Raw genomic sequence first — 16,749 nt, 5'->3', positions numbered from 1 at the left:
GTCTCTAGAAAGCACGTACTGATTTTGTTTTTATATGAAACCTTTCTGTTTCCATTATTCTTACTCACTATCTCTTAAATCTTAACCCTTGACAACAAATTTGTGATTTAACATACAAAAGCTAGTAGGAGAACACTTCAATCTTCCTGGGTATTGTATAACAGATTTAAAAGTAGCTATACTTTAACAAAAAAACTTCAGAAACAGACTTGAAAGAGAAACAGCAGAACTAAAATTCATTTGCAAATTTAACACCATTAATTTGGGCTTGAATAGGGACTGGGAGTGGCTGGCTCATTACAAAAGCAGCTTTGCCTCTCCTGGAATTGACACCTCCTCATCTATTATTGGGAGTGGACTACATCCACCCTGATCAATTGGCCCTGTCAACACTGGTTCTTCACTTGTGAGGTAAGTCCCTTCTCTTCATGTATCATTATGTAATGCTTGCATCTGTAATTTTTACTCCATGCATCTGAAGAAGTGGTTTTTTTACCCATGAAAGCTTATGCCAAAATAAATCCATTAGTCTTTAAGGTGCCACCGGATGCCTTTTTGTTTTTGTGGATACAAACTAACACGGCTACCCCCTGAAATTTGTGATTGTTTCACTATAAATATATCTCAATGCTGTGATGTTATATAGGCGCTGATCCTCACGTGAATGATACAGGCTGGTGTGTACACTGTCCCCTTGGGAGTAGAAAACCTGGTATTTCTGTGAGTAGCCAGTTACAAGGGCTGGATGTCACAGGGGAACATTTCAAAAGGGGCTGGGATGCACCTATAGTTAACCTACAAAGCAAAGTAAGGGCTAGCATTGCACAGAGGAGATTGTTTGGGTTGCTAACAGACTGGAGGTGTCAGGGAACTGATTCCCAGTTAAGCACCAGCAAGTCTCTCTCTCACTGGAGACAGGGCTAGTAAGGCAACTCAGAGTCCTAGGCACTCCTTGAAGTATCACAGTTGTGTAGCTTCAAGCAGATTCAGTTGCCTCAATCCCGTTGCAAATTAGACAAAATGGTGGATATTTTGAGTAAGGGGAAATTATGAATATAATGGGAAAGAGAACATACTTGCTAATAACTTTGCTTAATTACAGCCTAATTTCCTAAATGTACCCCAAAAATAGTTACAATGAATTTTTATTATATGAAAAGTGTGAAGTATAAGAAATCAGCCATTTGTTAGCAAAAGGGTTGCAAAAAGTGATCAGACTGAAAATTTTGTAAAGTTACCATTTCTTAATTTTAACTCAAACAGTTACAGCTTTAATAAAAAATCCACAGAAAATTCAATCTTTCTCAATAGATTATGTGTTGTAAACTTGGGGAAGATAAACTGTGTTCTTCATACAAAAATAAAACAAAGAGGATTAATCTCTGCTTGAGTGACAAACTGAATTTAACCTGATTTAATAAGAGAGGAGCTATTATGCTTATAATGTTAGAAGTAAAGTACAAAGGCAGAGTTGTTTGGAAAATTCTGCTCTCTGCCCAGCTTCAGTATGCTACCCCTACAGATTCTCCCTCTCACTCTTCTAAGAGCTAAAATTTAAACTCAACTCTCTAATAAAATTATAAAATTAAAATTAGATGCAAATCTAATTTAAAAACTTACCTTGTTTGCCACATCTCCAAAAGTCAAATTTGTTAGAGCCATTCCAGCATACCGTCTTAATGTAACACTGTAGTGGTCATTTGTAAGCCCATACATTTCACAATCCACTTGCAACAGTTCTGCAATAGCCTGCAACCCCCCTACATAAATCATATGATTGAAGCCAATGTTAGGAGTACAGTATTTTAGTCTTCCTTCTCCAAAATGGAAAGACAATAGTAGCAGCAGGATAATTAAAAAACATTAATGCCACATGCACACTAATGTCAATTTCTGAGACACGGTCTCGATTAAGAACATATTTTAGGCAGCGCTGGAGGTATCACCTACTGCTGAGGTTGCAAAACACTTCCCATTACAAGACACTGTTTTCAGTTCATCATAACTTTACTAAATGTTAACCATTCACGTTGAAATTTACCAAACCAAGTGTCAGCCTCAGATTAAATTTTTTTAGAAAGTTTCATATAAAATGGTTCAGCCATTTCTGAGAATGAGGATAGGGAAAAATATACCATTTTGCCTATATTAAAATTTCGTACAATTAGGGCTGTCAAGCTATTAAAAAAATTAATAGCAATTAATTGCACTGTTAATAATACAATACCAGTTATTTAAATATTTGATGTTTTCTACATTTTCAAATATATTGATTTCAATTACAACACAGAATACAAAATGTAAAGTGCTCACTTTATATTTATCTTTGATTACAAGTATTTGCACTGTAAAAAAAGCAATAGTATTTTTCAATTCACCCAATACAAATACTGTAGTGGAATCTCCTTTTCATTAAAGTTGAACTTACAAATGTAGAATTATGTAAAAAAAACAAAAAAAACAGCATTCAAAAATAAAACAATGTAAAATTTTAGAGCCTGCAAGTCCACTCAGTCCTACTTCTTGTTCAGCCACTTGCTCAGACAAACAAGTTTGTTTACATTTGCAGGAGATAATGCTGCCTGCTTCTTGTTTACAATGTCACCTGAAAGTGAGAACAGGCATTCCCATGGCACTGTTGTAGCCAGCATCACAAGATATTTACGTGCCAGATAAGCTAAAGATTCACATGTCCCTTGATGCTTCAACCACCATTCCAGGGAACATGCGTCCATGCTGGTGACAGGTTCTGCTCAATAACAATCCGAAGCAGCGTGGACCAACGCATGTTCATTTTCATTATCAGAGTCAGATGCCACCAACAGAAGGTAGATTTTCTTTTTTGGTGGTTCGGATACTGTAGTTTCCGCACTGGAGTGTTGCTCTTTTAAGACTTCTGAAAGCACGCTCCACACCTCGTCCCTCTCAGATTTTGGAAGGCACTTCAGATTCTTAAACCTTGGGTTGAATCCTTTTGCTATCTTTAGAAATCTCACATTGGTACCTTCTTTGCGTTTTGTCAAATCTGCAGTGAAAGCGTTCTTAAAATGAACAACATGTGCTAAGTCATCATCTGAGACTACTATAACATGAAATATATGGCAGAATGTGGGTAAAACAGAGCAGGGGACATACAATTCTCCCTCAAGGAGTTCAGTCACAAATTTAATTAGTGCATTATGTTTTAACGTGCGTCATCAGCATGGGAGCATGTCCTCTGAAATAGTGGCCGAAGCATGAAGGGACATACAAATGTTTAGTATATCTGGCACGTAAATACCTTGCAATGCCGCTACAAAAGTGCCATACAAATGCCTGTTCTCACTTTCTGGTGACATTGTAAATAAGAAGAGGGCAGCATTCTCTCCTGTAAATGTAAACAAACTTGTTTGTTGTAGTGATTGGTTGAACAAGAAGTAGGACTGAGTGGACTTATGAAGTTTTACACTGTTAGGGGCAAGGGTATGAACAAATGAGAACAGGAGGAAGAGGAGCAGAGTGGGACAGAGACAGGAGCCAGTGAGGTGGAAAGGAGCAAGGGGTGGTGGTGGTGCAAAAAGGTCTATTACTATTTGAGAACACTCTCCTCCAAAACTAAGAATTAAACCCAGGATTTACCATTCCTCTGCTGTCAGCAAAACAGCTGCAAAACTCATTGGAAAAGTGTGCATCTAATCCCCCTCTAGTGGCTAGTTCACAGAGAGGATAATAGTGTACTATTGTTACCAGTTACTCCTTCAGTTCAAGTGGCAGAGGTCTGTGCTGTGGATCTAGAGGTTCCAGTCCTGCTGGTGACCTATGTGGGGGGGGGTATCAATATGTTCAATATGATGGGTCTTCTTGTTTCAATAAGTTTTTTTTTTAAATGTAGGAAATTACACATAAAACAACATTAAAAGAATGTTAAACTTGCAAAGTCAAGCATTGAAAAGTTAGGAAATGCCAGAATTCCTAACTTCTGCAGCCCTAATTCAGCCCCCTTGTTCATGTGTATTATCATATGATCTTTACATCACATTTTCCCACTGAATCCCTGGCTCATTCTGTGCACAAGATGAACTACGAAATGAATCAGGGTTGTGTAGTGAAAGAGGCTATTACCTGCAGGGCCTTGCCTCATGTGTTGCAGAAGCTGGAAGGTGAATAGTGAATGAGGCAGAGGACTGCAGGAAGAGAAAAGATGGTCTCATGGTTAAAGCAGTTGAATGCCACCCTGGAAAACTGAATTCTACCCCTGTCTCAGTCACAGAGTTCCCATGTTATGCTGGGTAAGTCATTGAAATCAAATTTGTAAAGGTGAGCACTAATTGTACTCATTTTCTGGGTGCCTAAATTAAGACATCAGGGGCCAGATTTGCAGAAGTACTGAGCAATGACTGATCGATCTGAACTGGTGACAGAGAAACCTACTGGATTTCTATTAAGTGTACAAGAAAAGAAAGTTAAAACTTTTATCAAACTTCTCAACAGCTGTATAGAGAAAAATATTTCATCTTACCAAGCTCATTCATCGCGTGCCTGTGTTCTTCATCAAATGAAAGTTTCATCAGAACACACACTGCAGGACAGATCTGATGTTCAACTGGAGCTGGCCCTGTCCCCCCAAAAAAGGCAACAATTAATACTGACTTGGTCTTTTACAAGGGCATTGTCAAAATAATAAGCCTTACCAAGAGATTCAAAGTTTAAGGTAAATATTTAGATCACTTTTTCAGGATCTGGATCTCTGAGAAAATGCAAGAGAAGACAAAAGTCACTGAGTATTCTAACAAAAACCATTTCCACACTCTCAGACTTACAAGAGACAAATTTTAATGCTGATGAATTTAATTTCCTAATAATCTTGACAATGGCTTTGGAGTGTAGAGAGTGGGATAGGTAAGGTTTTCTGGTTGTGTTTAATAATGCAATATCAAAAATAAAATTGTATTGTTCCTTCCTTCTGAAGGGTAATCAGCATTATCTCACACTAGGAAGCATTTGTAGTTCTCAACATTTTTGTACCAGATTTTGTCTAGGCCACAGATTGTTTTAGGATGTCATCATGAGCTCTGATTCTGCAGTCTGATCCCTGTAGTTAGATCAGATTTCATCCAGCACCCATGCCAATCCCACTGATTTCAGTGGTACTCTCTGTGGGCATGAAGAACCATCAATATAGAACATATTGGAGGATCAGGGCCTGTTTTTGTAATTTTCCCCTAAATCAGAAATGCAATTAGGGAAGTTAAAGAGTTGCATACATTTTCAAACCGATCTGAAAAAACTTTATTTTACATTGACGAGGCCGTGATTGTATGTCAGAAACATCAAACAAATATCAAACTGTGTTTTTAATAATAGTTTGGATTATACTGAATTGATTGGAACAAGATTGCTCTTTTTGTGCCTACCTTAACCTCCCCAACAACTAACCAATCAAGACAGGATGAGAAAAGGGTAGAAAAGGGAAAAAAACAACAGACTTTTGTGTACCACAGTATTCAGAACATACATTAAAGCAAGACAAAATAGCACAATGGGCATGAATACAAATTTGTATCGAGTATACAAAAAAAATTACCAGAATTATACCTTTTATGAGATACAAAGTCTATGATTTAAAGGTCAGTTTTACACAGAGCATTTACAGACAGTACGTACTACAGATGAGACATTTTGTTTTCAGATATTACTTTGACTTTTGTTTAAAAAAATTTCATATGAAAAGAGATCCTTAATTCAGGTATATTTCTACCATACCAAAAATTCAGCTTAAAATGGAACTCACGGTTTTAAAATTTTTGTATAATATATTGTTAGCCATTTTTAAAGCTTTATGACAGACATACTTGGATTTTTGTCTTGGTCCATGCCTTGTTCATGTACCTCCTGCCATTCCCAACATGTTTCACAGTAAGCTCGGATCTGTTCCAAAAGATGGAGTACACGGATTTCCCGCCTGCCTCGCTTATCATCAGGCTGTGAGTGAATGATGTTATGCAGTGCTGCACTGGCTCTGGCACGGGCCTCCTTACTGCCCCGAGAGTTTCCTAACAACACAGAGTCTTTATCGTTGCCATGTAAAAGCTGGATGAGGAGAGGAAGACATCCAGACTGACGCATGGCTATGCAGCTGTCTTGGGAGCTAGACATAGCTAGCAAAGTTCGTGACATGTCATCCTTATCATGAGTACCAAGCATTGACAACAAAGAATACACCATTTCCACCTGTAGACCAAATGATTTTAAAAACACAGTTACATTTTCTAAAAAAAAGATGCATCAAATTGAAATGAAGTGATGGATGATATATAAAAGCAAGGGAAAAATCCCCCACAATTGTGCAAGAATCAGTATAATTTAAAAAAAATAATTGCATAATTATGACTAGTTCTTTAGTGTTTATAACATGAACATACAATAAATCCACTTGATAGTAATGTGAATGAAATGTGATCTACATTTTTGTTCATCTAGACCTCTAATGAACAGTTCTGGATTTTAATTGTACTATAGAATTAAAACAATAGTATATTAATGAAAATGTGCTACCCAATAATGTTTTAGCCTGAACAAGCCAAGATATGTCTACTATGAATTCTTTTTCTTTCAAAGAAAAATTTATCTACATGAATAATACTTTCATTTAAAGGCTGCTCTCCAATGACAAATCATTTGCTAGAGTGAAAGTTAAATATGCTTATAGAGCCATAGTTTCCACGGCCAGAAGAGCCCACTGTGATCATCTAGTCTGACCTGTACAGCACAAACCATAGAACTTCCTCAAAATAACTCCTAGGACAGATCTTTTAAAAAAATATCTAATCTTGATTTAAAAATGGTCAGTGATGGATAGGGGTCTGTGTCTGTCACAGATTCTGTGACTTTCCGCGACCTTCGTGACTTCTGCAGATGCCAGTGTGGCTGATCCCAGGGCCAGCTGCTCAGGTGGCCCCTGGGACAGCTACAGCAGCCACTGCTCCAGTTATTAAGTGACTCCCATATCAGCTGCTCCATTAACTTAAACAGGATCAATCTCAGGCTGACAGTCTATAATTACTGTGGTTGTCCCATTTACCCTTTTTAAAAATTAACACAAATGTTAGCTTTTTTCCAGTTTTCTGGACCTTCCCCAATGTGTCAAGACTTACTGAAAAATCAACATTAATTGTCCAATGAGCTCCCCAGCCAGCTCTTTTAAACTTAGATTCAAGTTATCTGAACCTGCTGATTTAAAAATGTCTAACTTTAGTAGTTTCTGTTTATCAACCTCCAGAGGTACAAGTGGAATGGAAACAGTGTAATAATCATAATATGGAGAGACTACATCAACTGTTTCTTCCCTAAATATAGAACAAATATTTATTGAACACTTCTGCCTTTTCTGCATTATTATTGATAATTCTACCATTTCCATCTAGTAATGGACTGATATCATTGTCAGGATTCTTTGTATTCCTAATACATTTAAAAAACTCCTTCTTAGCATCCTTAACTCTTAGCATCCTTAACTCTGCTGGCCATAGATTTCTCCTTGTGTCCCTTGGCTTCACTTATCAATTTTCTACAATTCCTAACTTCTTATTTATATTCATTGCTGTCAACTTCCCCTTTCTTCTATTTGTTATATAATTAAAATGTTTTTTTTTGTTTACAGCTGCTTTCACTTCCCCTCTAAACCAAGTTGGTTTTTAAACCAGCACAGCCTTCTTCTTCAATTGTGGCTTTTGGGGCATCTAGTAAAGTATTCTTCAATAAGTCCCAATTATCATTCACATTTTTCTGATTAAATTCTTTCTCCCAGATGATCTGGTTCATAATAGTTTTCAGCTTTGTGAAACTGACCCTATTAAAGTACAAATATACATATTACTGGGATACCAAATTCAGAACACCCTCGTGGATTTCACATCTAAGTATTAATTTAGGAGGGATTCTTGAGGCAGTCACATAAAAACATTAAAAACCCATGGTTTGAGAAGCTACTCATAAGCAGGCTACCCAGTTGGGACAGGAAAGAAGCAGTTGATGAGTCTCTGCAGAGTGATACCTCCCATATGTACCAGCTAGACAAGAAATCAGATTTGCCAAATACTAAGTTAGATCAGATTCTCTAATCCTAGCTAAATTGCTACAAATGGTCACAAGTTCAACAAAATATCCTATGACACATATGAGAAAATCTAACATCACTGAAGGTAAGATCAAACCACTGTGTTGTACAAGATTTAAAAGTTTGAGTGCATCTAGGTAATTTATACTAGACTGAGTATTCAGAAAATCACATATTTTATGAACACTAGGATAATCAATGAAATCGCTGAAAAAGTAGAAGTATTAAACATTGTAAAGTTATACGATCATATGGATCCACAAACTATTTAATATTAAATGTAAAAAAGACAGAATCAAAACCTGACAGAGCCCCTGAGCCAGCTTTGTGACAGTACAATGGCATGTGCCTGAGAAATGAGGTTTAGAGAGCCTCACTTCCTGGACTGGGAACAGTCAAATATGTTATGGAGGTGGCACATTGATAGTCTCAAAAGAGAATGAAAGCTATCTACTTAATGTATGCCTCTGGGCAGATCCCTGAGGGAGCAGCTTTAAAGCTTGTCTACACAGAGATGTTAGTACACAGCAAGCTAGGGTGTGAATTTACAGCACAGTAGCTAGTCTACATTAACTTACTCAGCACTTTACTGTGCAGTAAGTGTCCAGATAGGGAATTAGTGTGTAATAGTTAATGTGCTGTAAATTCACACCCTAACTTACTGTGCACTAACTTCCCTTGTACACAAGACCTTACTGTCTACCTCAGAGACTAGATCTACTAGTAACCATGGTTTAGGAGAAAAGGATTATGTAAGTTTGTACAGTCTACTGCAGTAGTGGGCAACCTGCAGACCATGGGCTGCACACGGCCTATCAGGGTAATCTGCTGGCAGCCCACGAGACAGTTTGTTTGCACTGACTGTCCACAGACATGGCCGCCCGCAGCTCCCAGTGGCCACGGTTCACCGTTCCCGGCTAATGGGAGCTGCAGGAAGCAGCGGGCTGCACGTCCCTGAGGTCCGTGCCGCTTCCCGCAGCACCCATAGGCTGGGAATGGTGAATCTGTGGACGGTCCATGCCTGTGGACGGTCAATGTAAACAAACTGTCTCACAGGCTGCCAGCAGATTACCCTGATGGGCCATGTCTGGTCCATGGGCCGCAGGTTGCCCAGCACTAGTCTCGTGCCTCTAGACCAGTGGGTCTCAACCTATTTACCATTGTGGGCCACATATGCGACCCACAATATGTTATGTGGGCCGCATCCAATACTACCTGTATGGCCCTGAGGATGTCACACGGGCCGCAGCTCAGTGCTGATTGGGCTGCAGGTTGAGAACCACTGCTCTAGACTGTAAGCTCTCATGGACAGGGATCTGCTATTAGCACAGTTTACTTAGTGGACAGCATAGTCTACAATAACTACATAAAATAAATGATCATGTATTCATGGGCATATCAATGTTGTAAGGGTTCTCTGCAGAACTCCTCTGAAACCATGTCCCTGACATACTATGGATTCATTTTGGGAAAATCTCCCATCTCTAGATGATTTTTTTTATTTATTTATTTATTTTAAAGACTCAACCACATAAGATTCAAGTATTGAGTACTGAGACATTTGATATCCCAAAATCCTACTGGTGACACATTGTGTCTCTTTAACAAGGCTCAGATATCAGTCTTCTTCAGATATTGCTAAAATAATATTTTTAGTCCTGCTCATAAGCACCAACTCTGTGGATGCTGCAGGGCTGGAGCACCCATAGGGAAAAATTAGTGGGTGCTCCAGGTGCAGCCAAGCCCCCCTGCCCCCACCCCCTCCTCCTCCCCCGAGTGCGCTATGTCCCCGCTCCTTCCCCCTCCCAGTGCTTCCCACCCGCTGCCTAACAGCTGTTTGGTGGCACTTAGGACTTTCCAGGAGGGAGGGGGAGGAGGCAGTAAAGAGGCAGGGCGGGGACTTGGGGGAAGGGGGAGGAATTAAGGCGGGGCGAGGGGGTCGGGGGTGATCGAGCACTGATGGGGCAGAGGAGAAGTTGGCGCTGCTGATATAGAAGCAATTTCTATCTACACTAGAAAGAAAATTGAAGGATTCAAGCCTTCTCCACTTCTCCTATCCCACCTTTTAAAAAAAAAAATTTGTATAGATTGCACTTAAAATTTCTAATACCATACTCTGTAAAGGCAATTAAATGTTTGATGTAATCAATATCTCTTTGGTACCTCTTTGGTACACAAATTGTGTGATTGATAGTATTGTTATAAATTTTTGCACTTTTAATTAAAGAATATTTAATACAGAAAGTGGTTTTTCTGCCCAACACACAGTTCTCAAAAAAGAACTCCTTAAAGTCTTTGCATTGTTGTGTCCCATGTACCTGCTATGAAGAACAAATGCATGCTGGAAATCTACTTTTGGCACAAAATGAGGTCCACTTGAACCTATCTTTCCATTTCAAAAATGGAAGTAAGATTAGGAAATTTTACTGCAATGTTAAATTCCCAGTTTCCTTTAATTTAACACCTCTTTAGTCAATGAGACTTTTCTTTCACATACTGTAACTGTAGTGAGACAATGCTGATTTAGCAGCATCAATGGCACAGGTCACATTTTTAAAAGTTTCTCAATAACGACATCTATTTCAAGAATTCAGTCTTGTATGAGCATTTCAAATACCAAAAACTTGGTCTTTAGAATGGGTTCATTTTCACCAATAATCTGGATCATCTAGTAACAATACAAGGTTTTAAGGTGCTCCAACAATTTCCTGCAATCAAATTTTATTCATTACAAATAATTTTACCAATGGGAATTCATATTTTCTTCTAAAATTGAAGGATTTTTTAATGCATACTTTTAAAAGCCTGAGAAAAACTATTTAAAAAAATTAAATTCCATGAAATTAGTATATGTGGAAAGATCAATCAGTGAATATAATAGTACTGGTAGAAACAATGAAGTTATTGTATTAGTAAAAACGTAGCGTTAGCGACCTGTGGTTTGTAATCTTCGGTTACCTTGGTACCCAGATGACTTGTCAGTCTTCGAGGAACGGAATAGGTACTCATAACACTGGCTGTTTCATGGTCCATTCGAGCAGTTGAACCCTACAAGTTTAAAGAACAATTAGGTAGCATCCAAAAGTTTTTTTTACTGAAGGGCCAACTGTTGACTATTTTAGTTTCAGCATTTGACCATTTAGTCATGTCTGCAACCATAATTTTGTCACCATGTGTTTTAGTTAATATATATCTGCAATACAGTTTGGAAATTACTTAAATAAAATTCACAAAGATGGCTTATTACTCATTAGTCCCTTAATTCTCTCTCAAAGCAGTTCTATATTCTTACAGAATTAGTTCTAATTATTGAATGAGTTTTAAAATAACTACTTTTATCAGGAGAAAGGAGAACTGAAACAAACAAACAAACAACAAGCAGTAGATAAAAGCAAGAACAAGGGACAACAAACCAGACTCTGCTTTTAGGCCATTTTATACAGAACAAGTAGGAATTTCTGCATCAGTGATATTACAGATCTGGACCCTGCTTTTCACAACCCCACAGTCAAAAAACTCGACCACTTCAAAATACAACTAGTCATTCAAAAACTGACAAAGAAAGAGATTCTGTGGGTCAAAAAGGAAAGCTGCTAGACAGTGTCACTAACAAGGGAAATCTGTGGAGGATACAGTTCTGGTTTGTCGAGTGAAAAGAGGTTAATTGTGTTTTTTAACCTTTTTATTTACTGGAGACCCTCTAGAAAAAAATTGTGAATGGGTACCCCTTTTGGCTATATCTTGACACAGTTGTCACCATTACTTTTTTTGTCCCCTTTGTCTCTTTCCTGTTCTTTATTCTTCTCTTTTCTCCTTCTTGTCCTGTCTTTTTATTTTATGTACATTTTTTTTCTTTTTTGGCTTTGTGTTTATAATTTTTTAAAAGTTCATTCTAGTTGTTTGCTTCTGATCCCTGATAGCTCCCTTCTCATTCACTTAATGGAAGGTTACATGCTGTTTGGGGCATCTAAGAGTAACTCTATTGAGTTGGACTACATGTTATCTCACAACTGAGCCGAGTGCCACAGAAGCAGAGAATTTTAGCTGAGTTGGTGCATGGGCCTGCAGCCCTCTACTATGTGAGCTTTTCCCATAGTAGCTACCTACAATAGAGCGAAGGCAGGAGACTTCCAAGGAGCTTCCCATCCTTTCACCTGGAGCTCTGGTAACACTTTACTAATGGGACATAGTAAGGGGATGACGCATCCAAAATTATGCAGCCTCTCCATTTAGGCCAGCAGCACAAAACAAAAACTTGTAGTTCTTCCAAAAGTTAAAAGATTAAATTCTCTCATGCTTTTCTAGGCCTCTAGAAACCTCCCCGAGTAGTTTTAGAGCTCCTTCTCCCTAAGGCATAAATGCTTTTCTTGCAATTCATCAAAGGAACTCTTATACTGACCGCAAGAGTCACAGCAGAGAGACGTTAGACACTTGCTCCTCTGCAGCTGAATTTTCTGCCTCTGCAGAAATCTCAGATCTCTGCTAGCCTGGAATTCAGGAGGTAGAGATCTTGGATAGTTATTGCAATTTGCTTCTGTATCACCAGTAAAAATATTAACATAACCAGTCAACGTCAGATGTCATTGATAAGATCAAAGGACAATAATCACAATTTTATTGTTTTAAGATAGGGCTATTTTTAGTGGCGTTTAAAAATTATGGCTATTCATATAGATACAGATATTCCACAGTGAATATTAACTTTACAACTGAATTTTTACTGAAACTACTACTAAATAATTATTTTTAAAAACTGGTATTTAAAACTAGAATAAGGAATTGAAAATCTTAAACCAAACCCCACCACCAGGCTAAACGTTTAATAGAACTATAGCAAATCAAATTCAAGTTTTTTATACTCTTAGAGAGCCTCTTTAGCTTTTTCTGTTCTAGTGTGGTTCCCCTCCTTCTCAGCAAACAAGTGAGAGTGGCTAAAGAGAATCTGTTTAATAGAAGAGAGAGATATGAAAGACATGCATATTTGTACAGTAGGTACTGTGATAGAGACTTAGGCTTTGTCTGCACTAGCATTTTTGTTGGTAAAAATTTGTCACCCAGGGGTGTGAAAAAAACCCACTCCTGACCGACATAAGTTTCACCAACCAAAGCGCTGATGTAGACAGAGCTATGTCAATGGGAGATGCTCTCCCACCAACATAGCTACTGCTGCTCATTGGGGTGGTTTAATTATGCTGGTGGGAGAGCTCTCTCCCGTCAACATACAGCGGCCACATGGGAAACCTTACAGTGGCGCAGCTGCAGTAGTATATCTATGCCGCTGAAAGGTCTATAGTGTAGACATAGCCTTATACCAAAACCACACCAGTATACTGCCAATCTAACTAATTCTACCCTTAAGTCATCTAAAAATTAAACTAGACTCAATTGGCTGTTATAATAATTAAGATTTATAGGTACATAAGAATGGCCATACTGGGTCAGACCAAAGGTCCATCAAGCCCAGTATCCTGTCCTCTGACAGTGCCAATGGCAGGTGCCCCAAAGGGAATGAACAGACAGGTTATCAAGTGATCCATGCCGTATCACCCAATTCCAGCTTCTGTCAAACAGAGGCTAGGGACATCATTACTGCCCATCCTAGCTAACAGCCATTGATGGATGCATCTTCCATGAATCTATCTAGCTCCCTTTTGAACCCCGTTATAGTATTCGCCTTCACAACACCCTCTGGCAAGGAGTTCCAGAGGTTGACAGTGCGTTGCATGAAAAAATACTTGCTTGTGTTTGTTTTAAACCTGCTACCTATTAATTTCATTTGGTGGCCCTTGCTCTTGTACTATGAGAAGGAGTAAACAGCACTTCCTTATTTACTTTCTCTATACCATTCATGATTTTATAGACCTCTATCATATCCCCCCTTAGTTGCCTCTTTTCCAAGCTTTTCCAAAAGTCCCAGTCTTATTAATCTCTCCTCATATGGAAACCGCTCTATACCCCTAATCATTCTGTTGCCCTTTTCTGAACCTTTGCCAATTCCAATATATCTTTTTTTTGAGATGGGTCGACCACATCTGCACGCAGTATTCAAGGTGTGGGCGTACCATGGATTTATATAGAGGCAATATGATATTTTCTGTCTTATTATCTATTCCTTTCTTGACGATTCCCAACATTGTTTGCTTTTTTGACTGCCGCTGCACATTGAGTGGATGATTTCAGAGAACTATCCACAATGACTCCAAGATCTCTTTCTTGAGTGGTAACAGCTAATTTAGGTCCCATCATTGTATATGTATAGTTAGGATTATGTTTTCCAATGTGCATTACTTTGCATTTATCAACATTACATTTCATCTGCCATTTTGTTGCTCAGTCACCTAGTTTTGTGAGATCCTTTTGTATCGCTTCGCAGTCTGCCTGGGACTTAACTATCTTGAGTAGTTTTGTATCATCTGCAAATTTTGCCCCCTCACTGTTTACCCCTTTTTCTAGATTGTTTATGAAAAAGGACTGGGACTAGTACAGATCCCTGGGGACACCACTATTTACCTCTCTCCATTCTGAAAACTTACCATTTATTCCTACCCTTTGTTTCCTATCTTTTAACCAGTTACCAATCTATGAGAGAACCTTCCCTCTTATCCCACGACTGCTTATTTTGCTTAAAAGCCTTTGGTGAGGGACCTTGTCAAAGGCTTTCTGAAAATCTAAATACACTATATCCACTGGATTGCCTTTGTCTGCATGCTTGGGTGAGGCATGATTTCCCTTTCCAAAAAACATGTTGACTATTTCCCAACAAATTATGTTCATTTGTGTGTCTGACAATTTTGTTCTTTACGATAGTTTCAACCAATTTGCCTGGAACCAAAATGAGAATTACTGGTCTGTAGTTGCCAGGGTCACCTCTGGAGCCCTTTTTAAAAATTGGCATCACATTAGCCATCCTCCAGTCATTTGGTACAGAAGCTGATTTAAATGATAGGTTACAGATGACAGTTAGTAGTCCTGCAATTTCACATTTGAGTTCCTTCAGAACTCTTGGGTGAATACCATCAGGTCCTGGAGACTTATTACTGTTTAGTTTGTCAATTTGTTCCAAAACCTCCTCTAATGACACCTCAATTTGGGACAGTTCCTCAGATCTGTCACCCAAAAAGAATGGCTCAGGTTTGGGAATCTCCCTCACATCCTCAACAGTGAAGACCGACGCAAATAATTCATTTAGTTTCTCCACAATGGCCTTATACTCTTTGAGTGTTCCTTTAGCATCTTGATAGTCCAGTGGCCCCACTGGTTGTTTAGCAGGCTTTCTGCTTCTGATGTATTTAAAAATTTTTTTGCCATTACTTTTGGAGTCTTTGGCTAGCTGTTCTTCAAATTCTTTTTTGGTCTTTCTAATTATATTTTTACACAACTTGCCTGAGTTTATGCTCTTTTCTATTTTCCTCATTAGGATTTATCTTCCACTTTTTAAAGGATGCCTTTTTGCCTCTCACTGCTTTTTACTTTGTTGTTTAACCACAGTGGCTCTTTTTTGTTTCTCTTACTATGTTTTTAAATTGGGGTATACATTTAGGTCAGGGGTCTCAAACACGCGGCCCAAGGAGTTATTTCCTTCGGCCTGCCATAGCTCTCCTCACCCTCTGCCCCCCCGCCTCAACCCCCCCTGAGCATGCCACGTCCGCCTACCTACAGCTGTTTGGTGGTGCTTAGGACTTTCCAGGAGAGAAGGGGAGGAGCGGGGACATGGCACACTCAGGGGAGGAGGCGGCGAAGAAGAGGCAGGGCCAGGATGGGGACTTTGGGGAAGGGATGGAGTAGGGGCGGGGCAGAGAGGCAGGGCTTTTGTATCTTTGTATGAAAAGGTGTCAGTGATGCAGCCCTCAGGCCAATGTACTAGTCCTCATGTGGCCCTCGTGGTGTTTTGAATTTGAGATCCCTGATTTAAATTAAGCCTCTATTATGGTGTGTTTAAAAAGTTTCCAAGCAGCTCGCAGGGATTTTACTTTTGGTACTGTATCTTTTAATTTCTGTTTCACTAACCTCCTAATTTTTATGTAGTTCCCCTTGAAGGTACTTGAAGGGCCTTAACTTTGAAAAAAACAAAAAAAAACCTAATTGTGGTGGAACCATAGATGCAAATCCTACAAGAAACAGGTTATTTGTTTTTATTTTATTGTTTAATTTGCAGATTAAGTCGCATTTAAAAGCCTGTACAAGAGTAATTTTAAAATGTTTTAATTGTAGGTTTTTGGGTATTTTTTAAATATACTAGTTTTAAAAGATGATTCAAATTAGAAAGAGAGATTGATTAAGAGGTTCTTCAGTATGATCTTAGCCCAAAATTTTCTAATATAGGTGACTAAAGTTAATTACCTAAATTCTTATTTGTGCACCAAAGATTTTCACAGATGCTGAGCACCCACCACTCCACTGGCATTACAGGAAGCTCTGGTGCTCAGTTTCTCTGAATATCTGACCACTAGCTAGGTGACCCCATCCTGCAACTGATCGTGCAAAAAATAAAAATGAATGTATAAAATTATTAGCATTATTTTAAAAATAAATTATTTTCAAACTATTTTATTCACTCAAGGTCATTTTTTCCAAACAAAACATTTTCTAAGATCTAATTAATAGCTGTTTTGAAACCACAATTTCCTTGAAATGCTTTATAAATGACCAATACA

At 38.5% G+C, this 16,749-nt stretch overlaps 1 protein-coding gene across 11 annotated transcripts in view; it reads right to left on the bottom strand.

Moving 5' to 3' along the window:
• APC (APC regulator of WNT signaling pathway) overlaps window positions 1–16,749 on the bottom strand; it is a 191,565-nt gene that overhangs the window by 19,793 nt on the left and 155,023 nt on the right. For 7 of the 11 annotated variants that reach the window (XM_038401215.2, XM_038401212.2, XM_038401208.2 and 4 more), the window contains 4 exons: window positions 11,030–11,143; window positions 5,832–6,210; window positions 4,499–4,594; window positions 1,621–1,760 (listed from right to left, as the gene is read on the bottom strand). In XM_038401215.2, coding sequence (XP_038257143.1) covers window positions 1,621–1,760; window positions 4,499–4,594; window positions 5,832–6,210; window positions 11,030–11,143 — 729 coding nt within the window. The remainder of the gene's footprint in view (window positions 1–1,620; window positions 1,761–4,498; window positions 4,595–5,831; window positions 6,211–11,029; window positions 11,144–16,749) is intronic. The other 4 variants (XM_043515560.1, XM_043515559.1, XM_038401217.2 and 1 more) reach the window with 1 other exon arrangement.

This window comes from Dermochelys coriacea, chromosome 5, assembly GCF_009764565.3.
Source record: "Dermochelys coriacea isolate rDerCor1 chromosome 5, rDerCor1.pri.v4, whole genome shotgun sequence".
NCBI lineage: Eukaryota > Metazoa > Chordata > Testudines > Dermochelyidae > Dermochelys > Dermochelys coriacea.
Note: the sequence above shows the minus strand (reverse complement) of the source record. Positions and strands in the feature narration are given on the sequence as shown.